At 36.6% G+C, this 22,086-nt stretch overlaps 1 protein-coding gene across 18 annotated transcripts in view; it reads left to right on the top strand.

Moving 5' to 3' along the window:
- Positions 1-15,958, top strand: part of LOC108717051 (muscleblind-like protein 1) — a 115,294-nt gene extending 99,336 nt beyond the window's left edge. For 5 of the 18 annotated variants that reach the window (XM_018263788.2, XM_018263781.2, XM_018263789.2 and 2 more), the window contains 7 exons: positions 1,447-1,704; positions 4,465-4,518; positions 5,524-5,677; positions 9,491-9,526; positions 10,342-10,436; positions 13,223-13,297; positions 15,082-15,958. In XM_018263788.2, the coding sequence (XP_018119277.1) occupies positions 1,447-1,704; positions 4,465-4,518; positions 5,524-5,677; positions 9,491-9,526; positions 10,342-10,436; positions 13,223-13,279 (654 nt within the window). In that variant the 3' untranslated portion in view covers positions 13,280-13,297; positions 15,082-15,958. The remainder of the gene's footprint in view (positions 1-1,446; positions 1,705-4,464; positions 4,519-5,523; positions 5,678-9,490; positions 9,527-10,341; positions 10,437-13,222; positions 13,298-15,081) is intronic. The other 13 variants (XM_018263783.2, XM_018263790.2, XM_018263786.2 and 10 more) reach the window with 7 other exon arrangements.
- The last annotated feature ends 6,128 nt before the right edge of the window (positions 15,959-22,086 follow it).

The raw sequence follows: 22,086 nt of genomic DNA, 5'->3' as shown, positions 1-22,086 counted from the left end.
ATTACAGGCTTCAATGAATTGCCTACAAATGGGCAGTTGGTAAGCAATGATGGTTCACTTTCCTTTTCAAAAGAATAAAAGATTTATTTTCATTACCAGTGTAATGCAAGAGGTCTCCAGATGTATGTCCATGCCGAAACAGTATGTCTCTTTAATTACAATTTTAAATTCAATATACTGTATTACTTGCATTGTGTTATAATCAGTTTTGTTTTGTTAGTTATGTCAGGATGTTGACAAGTTATAACAGATTGCAGTTTATTATAGATACAAATTTACAAATTTAACACCTGAAACTGTGATTACCTTCATTACGTCTTACTTGTGTAAATAAAGCTTCTCTCTCTTGATGTATGATGAAATAAGAATATTTATACTCCAGTTGTTGGTTATCAACTCACTCCTTAGGGGTAAACTGGTGGGAATTAGAGGCTGAAATCTTTCATTTATTAATGAATGATGTCAATAGGGAGCTAATTATAGATAAAAAAAATTTCTTTAGAAGACCCTTTCATAAAAATATATTTTTTTTAAAAATGGAGCATCTCAAAAAATGTTATCTTTTATTGAATATGTATGTATATATGAATAATGAATATATATGTACAGGTATGGGATCTGTTATCCGGAAACCTCTGAATTATGAAAGGTCTCCCATAGACTCCATTTTATCCAAATAATCCACATTTTTAAAAATGATATCCTTTTTCTCTGTAATAATAAAATATTAGCTTGTACTTGATCTCAACTAAGATATAATGAATCATTATTGCAAGCAGAACCAGCCTATTATGTTTATTTAAGGTTTACATGGTTTTCAAGTAGAGTTAAAATATGAAGATCCAAATTAAGGAAAGATCCCTTATTGGGAAAGCCCCAGGTCCTAAGCATTCTGAATTACAGACCCCATACCTGTAGTGTGTTTTCCAAATGCTGAATTGACCTTGCAAGAGAAATTCATTTGGAGAAAGCTTAGATGTCCCCCTTGTGGTTTGTCAGAGAACAGCTTTGATTGTTTTTGATTGCTTGTTGTAGTTTCGTGCTAAATGTCAAATGACAACATTTTCCTTATTATCTAAACTAAATTTGGAGGTGAGGAGTGTAATCTTCATATTATGAAAATATAAACAGCTTTTGGTTGCAACTATGTGGAATTTGTAGACTGTGGTATCGATAACAGTATTCCCGGACACTATAAACACAGATATTTTGTGGAGAATATTTTTATTTATTGCAGCTTCTAATTGTAAAAATCTGAGTTGTATCTTTGCTACTCTGTATGGCAATGCAGTTGGTCTTTATTATCAGTTCAGGCTTGCGGCATAGTATATAAAGGATAAACACAGCTTAAGTGAACAGTATAAGTGATCAGTATACAGATTTAGTGTAGAATAAATGGCCTGAGCCAGACAGTATGTGCTAAAGTGAATGCCTTTGTGCCTGTAGGTATGTCGAGAGTATCAGCGTGGAAACTGCAACAGAGGGGAGAACGAATGCCGGTTTGCTCACCCGGCTGAGAGTGCAATGATTGACACAAATGACAATACAGTCACTGTGTGCATGGATTATATTAAAGGAAGATGCTCAAGGGAAAAGTGTAAATACTTCCACCCTCCTGCACATTTGCAAGCCAAGATCAAGGCTGCCCAATACCAGGTCAACCAAGCTGCAGCAGCTCAGGCAGCAGCCACTGCAGCCGCCATGGTGAGTTAGCCCTGTCCTTTCCAGTTAACTTTACTAGAAAGATGTCTGATTATACAGCATTATTAGGATGGTACTGTATTGATATATTCCCGTTTATAGCAGCTTTGTTTTTCACTGTATTTGTAGTCCTAATCACTGTCAACTTATTTCTGTTAATGTCTAAAGTAGTTAGATTTTTGCTCTAGTGTCTGGGTATTTCCTTGGAAACAAAAAACTGGGCTTTAAGTTTAAGAAGGGGTATCAGCAATGAAAGCATTTTGCATTGTGTAGCCATATATAATATGCAAGAGCCATAAATATTCTATTAATAGATAGTTATAAAAGGTGCTTAGTGATGAAATGTGTGTCACCTGATGGCAGAAACTTACCATTAAAAAAAAGTTCCCCCAGTTGTTAAATGTAAGGATAAGTTGCCAAAAAGCTTCATGGTCGGCCTTGTGCTTTTATGTGGTGTTGAAACTCATTGGTGGCCTATAATATTCTTAGATTCCACAATAAGGGGTGCATTATTCCCTATATATTTTACATTTCTGACAAACACACAGATCAAGCAGTTGTGAAGATTTGTTTTACATGCAAACATCTCTAAATTCTAACAAAGGGTGAAGCCTCCTCACATTATCTGTTAGTCATCGGGATGTACAGCGCTTGCTTACTGAGCTTTCTAACACTTCGCTAGGGGGAACCTACACTCTGTAAATGGCTTTGCAATTTGCTTCATAAAAGAAGCTTTGGTGCTTATTTGGTACACACTAATGCCGCTGTCAAACTAAAGTCCCATTAAACTACGTGCATCTGACAATAAGATATTCAGATGCACGCGAAAGTAGCATCTACTCGAGGCAGTTGTTAAATCTAGTGTTCCCTTGCATACGTGCACCCTGTACTTTGTACCTAATACAGCAAAGAGCATTCCCATCAATTTGGTTCAATGCACAGGTATAAAAGGTTGTGTACTGCAGTATGTACGTTAGTGAATAGTATTTGGATTGATTTAGATTGTTCACACTTTCGGTACTCATGCTATTAATCCAATGCAATGTATTGAGATTTCTTGAGGGCAGCACAGGTCATTCTCCTGGCATATAATTAAAGCTGGGAACTCATAGTAAGATCTGATCAAGCAGATTTTTCCTTGATTTGGCCACCAATACAGTGGGCCAAATTAGGATGATCTGATGGTTTTGCCCCCCAGGTCAATCATTGAGTATTAATGGAGCAGTCCCTGCCCAAGGAGCTTCAAACCTGCCCTATCAACATCTAACTGATTTTTTTCAATCACCTCACCTCCTAAGGGTCCTATACACGGACTGATAAAACACTTTCATCAGCTTCATTAGTCTATGTATGGCCAGCTTAAGTCAACTGATGGGAAAATAAATGCATTATTATCCTGGTATTGTGTGTTGAGTGTCTTTGATGAAATTTGTTCCTGTAAGGGTAAGGCCACACTGGGCGTTTTGGGGAGATTTGGTAGCCTGGCGACTAATTGCCTCGTCTTTGCGGTCTCTCAAAACACCTTCCCTCACTCTGCGCCGGCTAAAATGAAAAACGCCGGTGCTAATGACACGCGGCGATTCGTTTTCCGAAGTTGCCTCACAAGGAAACTTCTGGTGACTTCGGTAAACGAATCGCCGTGTGTGATAGTGCCAGTGTTTTTTCATTGTAGCCGGCGCAGAGTGAGGAGTGGACGCCTTGAAACACCAGAGACAATAACATTAAATTCAAACTTACATTTTGGAAAAAACTGTAAAAAAAAGAAAAAAAAATTGAAAAAAGTCTTTATTTCTGGTGAAATTAACTCAACTGAAAAAGTGTTTGGAAGGTGAACAAAAACTTTATATCAGTTCTGTCTACAGCATACAAACGGTTCCATTTTAGATGGGCTTATTTGCTATAGATGGTGAGTCTGCTGCTCTTCTCCTTGAAGTAAAATATAGATCATGATAGGGCTCATTCACTTACACTGATGCAGTGAGCAAAGTTCAATTTTGGATGCAATACACATCATCATTGTGCTTCAATTTATGAAAATAGATTGCAGTCTGCGTCTATCATTTTTGCTGTTTGGCAGGCAAGTGCCATCTGCACCCGATACTTTAGGATAAATGCCAGTAGCACACTGAAAAACTTGAAGTAGTGCAAGACTTGCTAAAGGGCCTGGGTGGCCCGAGACGTTGCCTTTTTTTCTCTATGTTTTGGGGTTAAATAAACCTAACACTACTTTTTATTTTTCATAGTGCTGCTGGCATTTTTCCTAATGAGATTTTTGGACCCTTGTAGCAGGCGTGGGTCTCCCAGTTCAGCACCTGGTACCACAAAAGGTATATGTCCAGGGGTGTGAGCTCTTTGCCTTTGCTTTTGCACCCGATACTTAAGGCGCAATTGCGGTGGTTCTGCCTATGCATTTATAAAGAGCAAATAAGTTCATTACTGGTAACAAATTTAAAAAAAAAAACAATTTTAATGCATTTCAGCAAAATGGGAACAAAGAAAACGTCTTAATAAATTTGGTCATTATGACATTTGTATTTTTAAAGTTATTACACAGTAACAATGCAGAGCCTTTACTGTGCATGCTAAGTCTTGTTACTTGTTGTTTATGGCATTCGGATGATTTGTTTTTTTTTATTTGTTTTTTTCTCACATACCAAAATATGCACTGCTGCCCCCATGATGCACCTCTGCTTGCTGTTTATGTTAATGCGCTTGAACCCCATTGGCCCATTGCCATCATGTGCTCGCTGCCTGCTAATTAAGACTCAGTCGGCTGTCAAATCACTGAAGCGACCGCTCGAGGCAACCTTTGACCTGGTACTATGTCCTTTCACCTTTTAGCTTGGCATGTAGCTTTATTGTACAAACTAGTTATAAACTTTCAAATATATATTTTTTTCTTTTTAATCTGTAGTTATTTTTTTAAAACTCATTGTGCTGAGTGTGGGCTGCTGCCCAAATTTCATTCTATAATATTATATCTACCTCAGTTCTGTTGGGCAGCCTCCCACAATCAGCTTTGCCGCAGCAGATACGGGATTATTTCTCAATGGGCACCTAATTAAGAATTGTTAATGTTTGTATCTGTGTTTTTGGCATGGCTTTTCTGCAACTCTTATATCTGTAGTTTTAACATTTGTAAGTCAATGTTAACATACCTTGCATGCACTGGTATAGTTTGCATGTCTAGATAGATATTGGGAAGTTTGGGTATAGTCCAACATGAATATTCCTTTTAAAGTCGTCCTGTAAACCAACTGTTAACATTGCCGTTATTGTTGACCTTCATGGAGCTAGCAGTGCAGCTTTTCCTTATCCCCCAGTTTTTAAAGATTTTTATTTTTTATTATTTTGTAAACAACAAGCCAGTAGGCTTTTCAGCTTCAGCTCATTTGCCACTGGTTAAATTTACCAGGGGCAAATAAGCTCCTAACATCAGTAATTTTCAGAACCGCGAGTACATGTATATATTGGTTTTACTAATTAATTAATCATTTGTGCAATCAGTACAGTGTATGGTATAAAACACGGGAATGATGTTTATCCTGCGCTCTAGTTTGAGAAGATTGCACTGAGAACTGTAATGCAACGTAGGGCTCAATAACCCATGAGGCTCCTGCAGTTTAGTGCAGTAGGTTAGCTTGCTTTTTCTCTTGCTAGTAGCCAATTTCTTGATGGCCCTGGACATGTCTGCAACTGTTGGAACATGCTGCAGCCCTCTCCAGTGCCAATGGCATAATTGGGACCATAATGTATAATAGAGGTATTTATGTATCCTTTTCTTTTGCTTCTATGATTTCCTCATATTCCTTTGGATTGAAGGGAATTCCTCAGACTGTACTCCCCCCATTACCAAAGAGGCCTGCACTTGAGAAAACCAATGGTGCCACCGGAGTATTTAATACGGGTTTTTTCCAGTACCAACAGGCTCTTGCCAACATGCAGTTACAGCAGCAGGCAGCCTTTTTCCCACCAGGTAAGATACACATTCAAAGTTCATCAATGGTGTTTGTTTAATCCTTTGGTGAACACACAGCAGCTACACATCACAGCTAGACCACTAATATTATGCTTCTCAGTGTTTTATAAATAACATCTGATGGGCAATGTGGTTACCTGTCACACACACACACACACACACACATACTCAGTTTCTATATATTTGTAACCATCAAGAATGTAAAGCAACTAACATCCTTTGATACATCCATTGATACATCAGAGACATATAAAATAATAACTCAGCATTTTACAACTTGATAAAGGTAAGTTAAGACATAAGGCTGAGTGTATGAAAAGGAAGGATGACTTTATATTTGTGCCAATTCACTGGAAGGAGGGCAATCATATCTTACATCCCTAACTAGTTGGCTCAGATCAAATAATCAATATATGTTTTTCATAGTTCTTTAAAAATGGCATATCCATACTAAAATAACAGGGAAAGACCATAAGGGTACACAGAGATATCGCTAATATTATGGCTGGCTATTCCTTTTTTGAAAATAGTCACATTGTAGTTGCCATGAGTTGCCTATAAATTGCTCAATAAATCTCTCAGATATGTTTAGTCCTACAGCTCTCACTACTGTGACTGTTTAGTGTCCAGTAATTGAAGAGGCACTCATAAAATGCTTTTATTCATTTACCAGAACATGAGTATTTACCCTGAGACATGTGCTGCATTAAGAGCTTGTGTGTGGGCAGGGCTGTGCATTGCTAAAATCAATGTGAAAAAGAATCATTTGTAAAACATAACATATAGTGGACTCATATGATACAGACATCTTTTATAGCAGTTATAAAGAGAATCATTCAACACTGGCATTATCCCAAGATGCAGAACATATGCCTTCTTTATTTATTATTTACAGAGATGCCTTTCACTTATTTTCCCTTAAACAGACAGCTACATGTGAAAATCTTTTTGTGTGCATGGAACATACTGCCTTTGCATATTTGCATTTATATGTATGGATGGGTCAGTTATAATACTTGGGGGCAGATTTATCAAGGGTCGAAGTGAATTCGATGGAATTTTCGAAGTAAAAAAATTCAAAATTCAAAGTAATTTTTTTAATACTTCGACCATCGAATAGGATACTACAACTTCGAATTTACTTCGACTTTGATTCGAAGTAAAATCTTTCGACTATTCGACCATTCGATGATCAAAGTACTGTCTCTTTAAAAAAACTTCGAAGTGCTATGTTAGCCTATGAGGACCTTCCAGAGCAATTTTCTACGTCTTTTGTATTAGAAGGAAAATCTTACGATCGTACAATAAAATCATTGGAATCGTACGATTCGAAGTACGATCGCACGATCATATTACGATCAGAATACGATCCTATGATGAATAAAATCCTCCGACTTCGAATTCGAATGTCGGAGGATTCTATTCGATGGTCGAATTTCAAAGTATTTTCCACTTCGAAATTCGACCCTTGATAAATCTGCCCCTTAATGTGGGCCATGCTGCTGAAACCTATGATGAATGTCTTAAAAGAGAAGTAAAACTGCCAAGGCAGTTTATTACCAATAGATTAGCCACAACAGTGCAAGCTAGAATGCCATTTTTATTATTTAGAATGCTTTACCATACAGCTCCAGACAGTCTCTGCCATATTAGCTTGCTGTGACATTACTTCCTGCATGAGTCTTCCCCTGCTCACTCATAGCTCTGAGCTCAGATTACAGCAGGAAGGGGAGGAGGGAGGGGGAGCAGAGCAAACTGAGCATGCTCAAGCCCAAGCCCTGGAGGTTTAAGCTGAAAGAAGGAAGTCTGATACAGAAGCCCATGTGTACACAATAGAAGGAAAGAAATGTGGTGTTTCTTTTGACAGAGGACTCAGAGCAGCATTACCTTGAGCGGTTAACTAGTGTATTTATACATAACTTTCTGATAAAGCTTAGATAGTTTTAACCTTTCCTTCTCCTTTAAAGCAAGCAGTAAAGTAGTAAATCAATGCAAATACACAGAGATGAAATATTTAATGGCCAAAAAAGAATTATTGTATACCATTATACTTTTCTGTTCTGTATATACTGTATAAAGTTATCTTACTGGCATATAAGGTGTTTAATGCTCCCTTAATTTCTGTTAAAATGAGTGCAGCATAATTTTAACAACCCCAGGTTTAAACGACAGGTAAAACTAAAATCAGTTCATCTGTTTTAATGGCAATGGTTGGACATACACGCACACATATACATATATAGCGTTTAATAGTACATCTAGGTTTAAGGCATTTTTCCTAATCTGCTTGGTACCAGGGGCTCAGCCATACAAACTAGGCTTGCTGAAAGTAAAGGCATCTGATTTTAAATGCCATCTTGTTTATTGCAGAGACATGTTTGCGGGGTTAATAAAACTATTAGTCTTAATACCAATTACTGCCATTAAAAAGTATAAGGAATATATAACTGCCTTAGCTCAACGTCAGATTCAGAACTGATATGCACGTAAATCTTACATGTGATCATTCATTCAGTTCAGCAGTAAATACACATACAGTGACTGATGGACCCTCTATAAGTTGGCTCTCATGACACTTGGGGTCAGATTTATCAAGGGTCAAGTAAATTCGAATTTTTAAAAAATCGTATGATGTCAAAATTGACACATTTAAATTTTATTCCCCTATTTGAATATACATTCGAATGGGAGATGTACCACATGTCGACCATGGAAACAGTCCTAATTCAAATATTTGCCTCCTAAAACTTGCCAAGTTCATGTACAAGTCAATGGCAGAGGTCCATTGAGCTATTTGGAGATGTTCGGAGAGGGCCGGAACTAGGGGTAGGCAGAGTAGGCACGTGCCTAGGGCGCAAAGCTGGGGGGGCGCCAGGCACGTGCCTCCTCTGTTGCCTACCCCCAGTCCAGTGCCCGACTCTTTGCCGTTCTTACGGATACTTGCGCTCCTGCGCATGTGCGTGAATACATTTATCTCCGCATGCGCACATTCGCACTAATTCGCGCATGCGCAGAAGAGCAAAATAAGGAAAAACCACCACTTTTCTTGCGCATGCGCACGCGAGCGCCACCTTGCGCGTGCGCACTTGGCCTAAACCGGCGCCGCGTCCGCCGGCTTGCCTTGGGCGCCTGTGCGTCGCGGCCCGGCCCTGGAGATGTTAATAGCCTTCCTGACATTCAAGGTTTTTTTCAGAGGCAAAACTTGAATCGCATACGAATTGAATATGAATCAAAATTTCGGATCGTTCCCATTCGATCATTTTTTCTTAAATAACCTCCCATGCGAGTTGTGAGTATATTCAAAATTATTAAAGTAAAAAAAAATTCACATGAATTTGAAATTTGACCTTTGATAAATCAGCCCACTACTGTATGTTCCAGATATGTCCGATGGATTAGCCCACATTTCAGTATGTTGGTATTGGTATAGGCAGCTTTGTGCTTTGTAATATCCAATATAATTGCTAAATAACCAATTGCTGAAACCATACTGATTTCTGCACCTTTTGCCCTTTGCCATACAGCACGCAAAGACCACCGTTTTTGCCTACTGCCTTTATGATTGCCCACTAACTAATAAGGCCATGTGTAAATAAGCTGTAATGTTTGTCCCTGCACTATAGATGAACCCCCTCCCCCACCGTGCTCCTCTGTGATTTGACTATGCTCACTGTTTTATGCCACTGTTGCCATAACATTTTGTTTTCTTTCTTGTTCAATTATTTTTATTTTCCAATAACATGTGTGATGGGTTGTTTTAATTCTCTTTCCTTTTCAATCCACCTTCCTGTTGCAATGCATGATGGGCAGGCTCAATATTGTGCATGACACCCGCTGCAAATGTTGGTAGGTGACAGCTTCGTTTCTTGAATATCATAAAAGCAAAATTCCTAACACTCAAAATCCATAGCGAAGTCCAGGCTTTGGTAGCACTAGCCATGAATTAGGCATAACTTCTGACAATTGGGAGGTTGGGGTGGAATTAACTTTGCTGGGTGGCACTGTGACACTGATTGGAACGTATATATATATATATATATATATATATATATATATATATATATATATATATAGTTTCAGAAAGAACCAGCAACACAGGGTTATTTATAATGGTGAAAAAAATATATTTGGTAAGGCATGCATATATATATATATATATATATATATATATATATATATATATATATATATATATATATATATATACGGGCAGCTGTGTGGATTTTGACTGTCATATATAAATAAGACTATAGCTCAGCCTTAGTAACACTATATAGAGATTGAATTGCTGTATATCTGTTTAAGTGGCTTACTTTCATGTCAATCAAGAACTGCTTAGAAGCCAATTGAAAAGCTAAATTAATATATTCTAGTTTTAAAAAGATAAATAAATTAAGCTTGTTTGTGTTGAATACCTTTTTTGATGGTAACAAACATTTTCCTTTTTTTTTTCTCTTTCATCCCACCCTTTTCCTCTTCTCCCCCGGAATGCTATCCTGCTTTTGCACTCTGATTGCATGTCACTCGCTGGTGATGATGTTACGCCATGTGGCTTTTTTGCTGCGAAAAATCCAATGCTCAATTGTTCTGCCACGTCTTGCTATGGTTCCCATTCTGCTACACTCTACTATATGTTTGCTTATATGATTTGCCTCCGAAAGTTCCCATGGTGCAATATGCAGCGCCAGCCACTGTGTCTGCAGCAGCAACATCTGCCACAAGTATCCCCTTCGCTGCAACAGCCACAGCCAACCAGGTTTGCTAATTTACAGCTTTGTTTCTTATAAACAACTCTAAACGGGTGTTTCTGGATTAACAGTTGTATCTGTTGTTGGCATATACATATATTTTAAATGTCACTGTTCAACCTGAAATGCTAGATATAGTTTTTAAATGGCCAGAGAAGAGTCCAAAAAGCCAAAATCTTTATCTTATCAAGCCTTCCCTGGGGCATTCCAGTCACTTCTCATCAAAAAATTCCAGAATTTGTCTAGTTACTGTTGGAAGATGCTGAGGGCTCTAGTTCAACAGTTACTGGAATCCTCCAGGTAAGCTATCATTTATATTTCCTTAAGTAACTAATTAGAATTGGGGAATCAGCAAAACAAAGACTGGTACATAGTCATAAATTAATCATAAAAAATTGTCATGTGAAAGTATTTTGCATTATCTATTTTGCATTATATACTCTACATACAGTATAATACTATAGACCTTGAGATTGCACAAAACTTACTGTCAGACAATAAGCATGACACTCTAAGCTGTATTTTTCATTCCTTTCATTTCATTAACTGAAAGAATCATTTTTACGTAGGAAGGACAACCAGCTAACACCTATATTATATCATATTGCTAGCTGCTGATAAATAGTTGGGGTGCTATACTGTGCATATGCAGGCCCTGTGCTTGGAGCAGCATTTGCTTCTTGGCTTGGACATTTGTCTGTGTTTGAACCCCTGGACTGTCATTTGTTTCTTCAACTTTCAATCGCATAGCTGGCTGGGAAAGCAACTTTAATCAAGTATGCAAGGAGAGAAAACAAAGAGACTGCTCCAGCTCACCATTGCCAGGTGCTCAGTCCTCAGTGTCCCCACTGTATCCACATCACAAATTCAGCAACTAGACGGCACTTGGAAGAAGTTTTATTGGAGCAGGCTGCTGATATGACACCGAACGCGTTTTGGAGCAACTCCCTTAATCATAGGCTTGCAATAAATTGAACACTGTTGTTCTTTTATACATAAAATTATAGCGCCCCCTACTCGGCTTTCCATTAAATACATTATTTATTGGATACATTTAAAAAAAACATTGTTTGCTAAAAATATATACTGGTATGTAGAGCAAGGTAAATTATCTGGAACATATTTCCCGCAGGTTGGCTTAACATATTATACTGATTTGAAACAAAACTGCAACAAATTAGATTGAAATGTGATGAGATCACTATTTCATCTAAAATGTAGCAAGCCAACTAGTTCAGGAAATTGTTGTCTAAATGTATCTAAAATGTAACTTTTAATTTAAGTGTCAATAAAAACTTGCTAGCGCAGCCATACACACACAGCATATTCCTCTCAAAGCTGTGCAGGACCATGTCCTTAAAACCACACCTAGTTAAAAACGAAGTGTAGAGTGGCTAGGTGCTGGATAAAGACATTGGTTGTATTGTCTCTAAGCTTCTATAATTCATTTTGAATCACGGCTAAATTAGGGTTTTGTTTCCCAAACATGTTGCCACCAGTTACCTCCTTTCCTCCCTTCCCTCCATGCCAATTCTGCCTATCTACATTGGGAAGAGTGGGAGCTATCCCCACCACCTTCCACCTACACCACCATGTTACATTAAAAACATTGTTTCTTCAAAAGAAAAAGCTAAACAGACCGGCATTTATTCATTCATAGCTAAATAGGGAAATAAACCATATACCATGTTTTGATCACGTTCTAAAAAGATTTCTTTCTTAAATTGAAGAGTATCTATCCTATAGAAATTTGTCTTTTACATATGTTTACTCCATTATTTGATGCCTGAGACTTCTAGAGAGAAAGAGGTTGAGATGGGAGGGGGGGGGGAGAGAAGAAAGGGGCAGAAAATATATGCAAGGAGAGAGATGCACATATAATAACAAAGGTAAAAGACCTTTTGTAAACCACGTTAAGTAATGACGTGAATCTTATCAATCTTTAATGGGGTTCTCCACCCACATTTTTGAATAATGCAATTCTAAGTCAGTAAAAAATTACATTACAAAATTAAAATGTTGAGTTGTTTAAACGTAATCGCTATTTAAAGTCATATTTGTTTGTACTGCAATCAGTTATTTGAGTGAGCTCTAATACATCTGCTAGGAAAGGGAGCCCCCCTATAAGAGATATTGGATGTAACTGTCATTGGCTATCTGACACCCAACTGAAGAGAGAATGAAGAGAAACAGATGCTGAGAGAGGAATAGTGAAGATAAACTTGATTATTTCCGAAACAATGCAGAATTTTTAATTGATTGTATTTAGAAAGTTTCTTACTTCAGTATGAGGAAGCTTATATTAAATTTTCATTTTCTAGTTACATTTATTTGTAAACATATAATCCTCAATACCATTCTCCAGATTTCTTGTATGAAATTACAGGACTTGGAACTATTATCCAGAAACCCATTATCTGGAAAGCTCCAGGATATGGCAATGCTCTGTCCCATATAAACAATTTAAATGATTTAAAAACTGATTTGATTTTCCTTTGTAATAGTGAGACAGTACCTTGCACTGTGTATAAGCTTTGTGTATGCCAACAAAAGACAACCTCCTTTCAGTCTGCTGTATAGTATGGATTTGGTGATCTGTTGCTTTCGCCGCTTCCTGTGCAGCCACTGTCACTTATTTAGAGTTGTTGAGCAATTCTGCTACTTAAGCATTTAGATTTACAGTTTACTACTTACTGCTTTACATTTAGGCAAATGCATTCATTCTGTCTCTTGAAATGGCTTAATGTTGGCTGAAAACCTTTTACAAATAATTCTAATCATGTTTTATCTACAGATACCCATAATATCTGCAGATCATCTGAGTAGTCACAAGTATGTCACACAACTCTAGAGATTGTATCACTATACAGTAAGTTTTAGCTCCTCAACTCAAGTGTGTCAAGACACATTTTTATTTGTTTATCTGTATATTTCATATGTTTATACTTTGACAATGTATTCTTTCATCGGTTCAGAACCACCAGTACTGCCAATGGAGTGGGATGCTCTAAGGACACCTCTTAGGATGTATGTTTTGTATTTAGAGTAAGATAACTATTATATTTGGGGCAAAATATAACTAATCAGGAAAAATAGGTCAATTACCAAAATTATTTCAATTGAATGTGTATGTTCATGAACAGAGTACCCTTTTCTGACCCCCCACATGAGTACACATATTGGTGTTTTAAATCTCTTTAACCCATTGGGTGGAAGAAGTCTTTCTGACAGCACTGGGGGGATTATTTATCAAAATCCGAAAATTTCTGATAATTTTCGGTAAAATAGTCCGACCAAATCCGCACAGATTTTTACCCTTGTTTATCAATCCATTTTTCTGAAAAAATTTCCTGTGCGGGAAAAAAGTCAATAAAAATTGTGAAAAAACCCAGTGCAGATCAGGAGATCTTCGGGACTTCTCCGATTGACTTCTACATGAAATAGGCAGGTCTGAATTGAAGTACTTTTATTTGGACTTTAAACACCCTTGTGGTTTAATAAAATCGAATTTTTTGAGTTTTTGGTATTCTGACTTTGATAAATAACCTCCTAAAAGTAGTAAACCAGTGTTGTCATTAGCTTTGCAACAATGGGCAGAGAGTGTCTTTTTTTGACTTAAGTGGGAAATTGCCATAATTGGAAGAATGTTGTTGACCAGTCAGCTGATATACCACATTCAAATCATACTGTCGAAATGTGTCCTATTGAGCCGTACAAATCCTATATCTGGCCCAAGGGCCTCAAGCTGGACGGCTCTAGTGTAAGAATTTATGAGAAAACAATGGGAAATTTTTAACAGGCATATATGCACCAATATATGCAACATTTGGTTGATTTTGCCTCCCAGAGACCACGATCCAAATGGACCCTAAATCCCATGCATTAATAACGTTCTTGGTTTTATTATGAGGTTCAGGGGTCAAAGCTCCCTCGTATTTTTGATAAGATCGAAAGTCATATAAAAGGATTAAAGGGGATGTATTGTCTAAAATAAAAATCCCCCTTTGCCTCTGCTGTTCAACACGCCCATCTCTTCTGCTGTTCCCGCCCGCCTACCAATGAAAAACGAGTAGGTAGTCAAACAACGGTGGGAGTGATGGTGACGGTCTGCAAACACGACCGCCTACTAGTTATTCATTGGTAGGTGGGTGGGAACAGCACAGACGGCCACAGGCAGTGAAGTTTTTGCTCGCAGCTGAAAGAGCAGGTATGTGGGGGGAACGGAATTGCGCTCAACTTTAAACTGAAGCACAAGAAAACTGGCTGATAAAAAATAATGGATTGCAATAAGAAAAAGGCTTATATCCGTTCCCCAAAGGCAAGGGGGGATTTTAATCTTAGACAATACATCCCCTTTAAAACCTTTTGAAAATGTATATGGAAATATGGATATGGTTATCAATTAGGTAATAAAATCCTTCTGATTTAGGGAGTCATGTAAAAAAGGTCCAATGTTTGCTACTGGTCTAATTACATATAACAATTAATTAAGCAGGCAGCATTTACTGGTCAGCTGTTTAAAAACATCTTCTTGGTTGCTATGGGTTACTAGACCTAGGAAAACGTTAAAAAGTGTGAATGCCTCATTTTAAGCTGCTAGTTGCAATAAATGCTTTAAATAAATTCTGTTTTTTTTTTAACTTTTGTTCCTAGATTTCATTAAAGAGAAATGGACAGTGTGCTTGAAAAACAATACAGGACAAGGCCATTAGCTATTATATGCATAAAAACAAGAGCCACCAAGATTTCCACCGTAATGCATCGCCATGTTGCATGCTATATGACGACAAGATCACGTGGAACCCACTGCACACTGCTGCATAGATCATTTGTACATTTTACTGATATTTGTAAAATCTTGTCTAAGCATACAACATACCTTGTCTTATCGAATACACAGGTTTGCATACATCCATTTTCCCATCAAGATCACAATCACATTTTAATTTGTTTGATTTTACGCCTTGAAAATTTAGGCCATCGTATTCATCAGTCTCCAATGTATTGGTACGTTTGTAGACCAAGAGTATGTTGTTGTTTTGTTTTTTAATATAAGTTTCTTTTTCTTTCTTTCAAGGTTTACAAATAACAAAAGGGTGCACCTTGTATTTAAAAATTACTATTATATCTTATAACACGCATGCAGATTAGTTTTTTAAGGATAGTATTTTTATTGTTACAGATTGTAAGAGGTGGAAAGATATATCTGACTGATGAATGTGCCAAGTAAACCACAATTGTGTACATTTATAAGCACATAAAGGCTTTAAGTATGCTATTACTAATGTTCTCATAAAGTGCCATTGACTGTACATCATCATAATATATTACTCTAGCAGTGTTATTATTTTAAGAGTCACATTATTGTATTCCTATGGACCAGTCAACGGCACTATTTTTTTTTCAAAGCCAAAGTCACAGAAATCAACAGACTTTTTAAATGAGATCAGTAGATATGCAATCCTGTTATGTATCAGTTGCACTAAATAAAAAAAATTGCTAGCTCTTAAATATTTTAATTTCAACTAAACATTTAAAAGTTGTCAGAATTTAAATTCCCAGAGTTGTATATGGTGTGGAACATATGCTTTATTTAAGTGGCAACATGGATGACATTTAATTCAGTGTCCTTAGAATTCCATTTTCCTCACTTTCACCAAAAAACAGGTGCCAAAACTAAAATATAAAGGGATTTGCTAAATCGTTGCTGTCACAACATATGGAGTGAATGTCAGGATTCCTGTTCAAAATGAAAGCTCTGTGACATTAGCAGATTTTGAGTCATCCTGGCATCCCTTTTAAACCTGCCATTTAGGGGCAGATTTATCAACGTTGTTTATTTTTTTTCAATTTTGAGGCAAAACATGAACACGATTTCACGTTTTCAAAACTCTTATTTTCGAGATTAATCAAGCATAAAAATCTGGAGGCAAAAATGTGAATTCAATTTCACATTTTCAAAGCTCGAAATTTCAAGATTTATTAAAGCATAAAAAACTGGAAAACTTGGATTAAAAAATTACCATTTTATAGCTGGCGAGTTCAAGTAGAAGTCAATGGCAGAAGTCAAGTTTTTTTTTAGGTTTTTGAAATGAATTCAAAATTTGGCATCTCATTAAAAATGAAGAGTAGAACATAATTTCACTGCGATCCAGTTGTTTGTTCATGACTTTAGGGGGGTTATTTATCAAAGTCCGAATTTATCTCAATATTTTCTGCTACAAACTCTGATCAAATATGCTCTGTTTTTTTACTCTTATTTATTATTACATTTTCCAGAAAATTTGCTTCTGGGAAAAAATCTGATTTTCACAATTTTTTGGATTTTTATCAGATTTTCAAGTTTTTTTCAGATTTTTTTCACCCGAAAACTCAGATTTTTGCCTGAAAACTTCGGGGTATTGCAGGAATCCCAGCGCACATCAAAAAAAAAATCATTGGGACGTCTCCCATTGACTTATATGCAACCTTGATAGGTCTGAGATGCCGGATTTTCAGTTTCGTACTTTTCCATCCTCGGAAAATAAGTGATTTTTTAAAATTCCAATTTCATGAAAAAAATCTCAATTTCTTTTGTGATTTTTGCATTCGGAGTTTAGTAAATAACCCCCTAAGTGACTGAGTTTTTTCATAAATAGCATACATTCAAGATTTTCGAGTTTTTCCAAATTCTAACAAAACTTGAGAATTGGAAAATCAAATTTTGATAAACCTGCCACTTAATTCAGAAGAGATACCCTCCAAAACCTGCTATTATCATTAACAATTAAAAACAGTAGTTACTACCACTGGTAGGATCATATCAGTATTACTAGTAATCACTGCAGTCTATTTTTATTTTAACACAACTGCCCCTAAGTCACTCCCAGACCAGAGGCTGGGGTTGATATTGCAAAAGTTTTGCTTAAAAAATTACTAGTAATACTGACACATTTCTATCAATTATAGAAATGTTTCAGAATCACTTTAGCCTCCCCTCAATTTTTTGAACAAGGCTCCCTAAGGCAAGAGACTTCAAAAATTGTCTCATGTTTATGCCTTGGCCCTTCTTGGCTTTAAACCATCTGAACATTAACGACCCTAATTATAAAGCATCAAGAGTAGTAAAATTCACTATACGAACACACTTTTGTGCCTGTTCTCATCCATGTTGGAAAATGTACAGACTCAACGGGTATCCAGCAAAGTCTGAGCAGTATTGAGCTTGGTGTAAAGTATTACTCAAATTCTTTATTCCTATTTCAACATATTTGAAAAAATTATCATTGAATAGTATAAGACTGATGACTTCTCACATTTTGTATCTTTTCATAAGTAATAATTTGATTTCACTAGCTCTGACGTGGCTAACAGATTTCAACAGAATTTGGTCCAACTTGATGTAGAGATTCTTTATGAACATGATAAAATTGTGCTAAAGTTTTATTGGAATAAATTATTTCTGTTGAAATAGAAGTTTTTACACATGGGAAGAATGGAAATACTGCAAATTTTACTACTTTATAATGTTTTATAAATAGGTTTCTGTGTTTGCAGATAAAATTGCTGCTATCACCTTTTTCCTTAAACGTAGCAGTGTCTCACAGCTTATAACGCTTTGTGGTTAAAACTGCTGTAACATATTAAAATGTTTGGGTTTGAAAAAATTTTTAATACCACCTAACTTAAATTCAATGAATATTAGAATAATAAAAACACTGAAGTACAGTTGGACCTAACATAAATACCTGTTGATCCTCAAAGTGTGCCAGATGTTATCTCCATCTGAATTTGAAGACATTTAAGTTGACTACAGTGTTTAAAGTATTTGAATGGAGCCCTTTGCTGGCAGAGGAGCTTGCAATGCTTCAGCTTAATGTGAAGGTTTCAAAACCTAAGCTGCTGAGATGCCTCTCCTGGTATGTTTCTTTGGAAACTTCTGGTGGTTTCGAGGAGCTTTCTTAAGACCGTGAGCAAGTTGGGGTATATTTGAGGGTTTTTATGCCCTGTGAAGGTGGCCATACACGATAAGGTCCACTCATTTGGGGAGATCACCAAACAAGCAGATCTTTCCCCGATATGCCAACCAACATCAGGGCAATACGATCGGTTTATACGAAGGAAATGGGTGCCAATGATTTTTAGGACCACATCAACTATACTTTGTGGCCCTTGATTGCAGGAAAAATCTAATTTGCTCGATCAATATCAGGCCGATTTTTGGCTAGGGAGAACCATCGGAGGCCTCCACACACAGGCCATATCAGTCTAAAAAGTCAATATCGGAACTTTAATCTGCCCGTGTATGGTCACCTTAAGTTTTTGCTTTGCAGGATCAGCCAACAGTAATGGGTGGGTATTAATAACCTTAGGAAACCTCCAACTGTAACATCAAAAATAATAGTAGATGTACAACAGGAGAGAATTTATCTGCCAAGAATCAGTTGAAACAGCTTGGAGCAGGATTGCCCAGAGACCCAGGCTGTGCAAGGAGAAGTGTAGGACATGAAATGTCTTCACCTCTATGTTTACTTCTGTTTTCTTTCTAAAGAGATATTTTTAGTATGAGAATGATATTGATTTTAATGATTGTACTGTACATCTATTAAAGCCTTAGATTATGGGTCAAAAACCCACACCGATGTAATTTCACTTGCTTTAAGAAAGTATAAATGATTTTACAATGTATGGTAATTACTTACATATTTGAGTAGTCGTTTTCTCTTGTTAAACATATAGTTTTTATTTCATTCATCTATTAGAATGTTTTTATTTCCATTGCAAGTTAAATACTGTTTCAGTTTCTAGTTTCTTTTTTTTTCTTGTTCAAATAGATTTTACGGATGACTTTTTCAGAATACAAAAAAAAAAAGAAAACAAAAAAAAAAGTAGTTTTATTTTTTCCTCCATATCATACGCAGTCCTGAATTTGACATGTATTGTCATATAAGTATTTGTATTATTGTTATGAAATGATTTATATATCTTACTGATTTAATATGACAGCGTAAGAATATCAGTCATTGTAAGTTCTTGTCTAGATTTCACTAAAAGAACAAAGATTTTTTCTATGGATATCTTATATTATGTAATCATTGACAAGTGAGAAAACGAGATGTTGCTATGGCAACAACCCTGGCAGACAATTGAGTAATATTTTGATGAGTTATTTTGTTTGTAATTAGTTATTATGAGAAAATCCTAGATATTAGAGTAAAAGAAAAATTTATTTTCTACTGTATCCATTTCAAGTGTTAAAATATTGTTTTAATATTTTTGGAAATCCCTGAATATCAGGCCTTGTTATAAATAAGCTGCATAATCAATACATCAAGGGAACTTTTCTGTTGTTGTTGTTGTTGTTGATAATCCAAATATTCAAAGTTTACGTAAGGAGAATGAGAGTGTGCAAACTCTTGAAGGTTGATTATGCTGCAATTTAGCATGTCAGAATGGATAGGGAGAAGTTGACTTTTTTTGCACTTCTGTATATAGTCAAAAAAGAGAGATACATGTATTATAATAAGATCTTATTTTGAATAAAAATGTCTATAATTACAAGGAGTTTTGTTAAGGCTCATAAAATGACAGGCTGAACAAAATTGCTTGCGAAAGTGGCAGAGCTAGCACTCCATAATCCCCCTAAAAGGATGCTTTGCTTGTTTTCTTTTTGTTCTTTCTTTTGTCGTTTCTTTCTGTGAAGAGCTTGTAGTTTGCCAGGATTTTTTAGCTGGCTCGATAAACCATTATTCCAAAGTCACATGACTGATATATAAGACCCACTTGGTCCAAATCTTGCCTGATGATCATAACAAAATCAGAGCCAATACTTCAACCGATCAAGTAATCTCTACAGTCCATTAGCCAAAACAAACTCCTGCATGTTTAACGTATCACAGAAATCAAACCGTATTAAGGGTATATACTATTCAAACCAATTTCCGACAGTCTGTAGACATTTTAAAGGAAAGTATTATTTTCACGGTCCTTTAACCATAAGCAGGCAATGCAGACAGCGCGCTGTAGCTGGAGAACTTAGCTGATTTTCTTTTATTGCTGTAATAACTTGTTCTTTAAGCAGATGATCCATATTCAACTCCTTAGTGAATTGCACTTGTCAGACCGTATAACAATATAAACCAAAGCTGAATACCATAACTATCGGACCATTACTCTATTAACAAATCACACTGGTAAATAAGTAAGTTGCACTTAAATGTAAAACTTAGAGAACTTCATCTGCTGGAAGGACAGACATGCTTGGTTTGCTGTCGTGTAACCAGAGATTTTCATTTTGCTTGTAGTTGCTAAAAAAAAATGATGTATTCTGTCTTCGCCTGTAGTTTGTTTTTATTCTTAATGCTATAGTTGACCTTGTTGTATGGAAAATAAAGTGAAATTTCCCTAATAAAACTTCTCTTTATGCATTTGGCTTTCTCTGTTAGTTGTCATTCTCTTTGCTATTTGTTAATCAGTGAATGCACAATGTTTATTTTTGGACATTTGCTCCATACAGTTACCTGTGCACCATCAGTATCGACTGGCCTATGGGGAACCGGAATTATTCCTGGTGGGCCCTGACCTGGGTGAGCCCTTTCTGGAGCTCATATAGGGTGGCAACCTGTCCACTTCTGACCTGGACAGCCCGTTTTTTTGAAAGGCTGTTTGGCTCATTTTCCAAGTGAGAAAAACATGGCAGGATTTTCTGAGATTGACTAGGTGATTGGCCAATTGCCATGTTGTAGCCCTGCCCCCAATGTCACAGTTCCGCCCCCATCATGTCAAATCACAGCCTGCCCCCTTCTGTATCACAGCCCTGCCTCCCTCCGGAGTTCATTTGGGGAAAAGGTGGCAACTCTAAGCTCAGAGCATAAACTCTTCTAACTTTTCCATGTTATTTTTGTTTTTTTTATTTATTCCAGCAGTGAGACAGATAAGAAACAGTTTAGAACTATATCATGGTGGTCAGGGAAAGAGAGAAGCCACATTTATTGCCACAGATAAGAAGGAGTGTCCAGGATAAGTTGATGATTATATAAGGTTGGCAAGGGGGTCAGGTAAGTATCTCAAAAAGATTTTGCACAGTGTAAATGGGAGACAAAAGGTTATATATTACCCAAAACCATATATAATCTGGGCCATTAACAGCATTGCATTGCTCTGTGCTCTTACACAGCTATAATAATGCAACAAATACAACACACAGAAGAGCACACAGTTTGCCCACATTGTACCCTGAATCCCAAATCCGGAATTCTTGAGTCTTATTGGAAGCTGCCACATTGGTTACAGTGAAACTGGCATCTAGTGGGTTGTTTTGACAAACAGTGCCTTCTTAGCTGTATTAATCAGTTACATTTAAACAATGAATCTCTTAAACATACATACAAGATACAAATGTTTTTCTCAGCAAGAAGGAAATATTTAAGACCTCTGGTTGGTGGGCTCTTGATATCAGGTTCTCTGGTGGATCCTTGGTGCCGTCGGACACTGCACATCATTCAATCATGTTTATTGAAAGATATCTGTGTGGATATATAAACATAGTAATACAAGAATAAAGCAGATAAGTGGATAGCACCGTGTTTGTATGAACATAGGATATTAGGGAGTACTGGGGGGTTTTTTTGGATGGAAGTGTCTGTATCAGAGGTTTCAGGCATTACCCATTCAAATGAA

The sequence above is a fragment of the Xenopus laevis genome, chromosome 5L (assembly GCF_017654675.1).
Source record: "Xenopus laevis strain J_2021 chromosome 5L, Xenopus_laevis_v10.1, whole genome shotgun sequence".
Lineage (NCBI taxonomy): Eukaryota > Metazoa > Chordata > Amphibia > Anura > Pipidae > Xenopus > Xenopus laevis.
The sequence above is the reverse complement of the archived record's forward strand: the minus strand, read 5'-3'. Positions and strand labels throughout refer to the sequence as shown.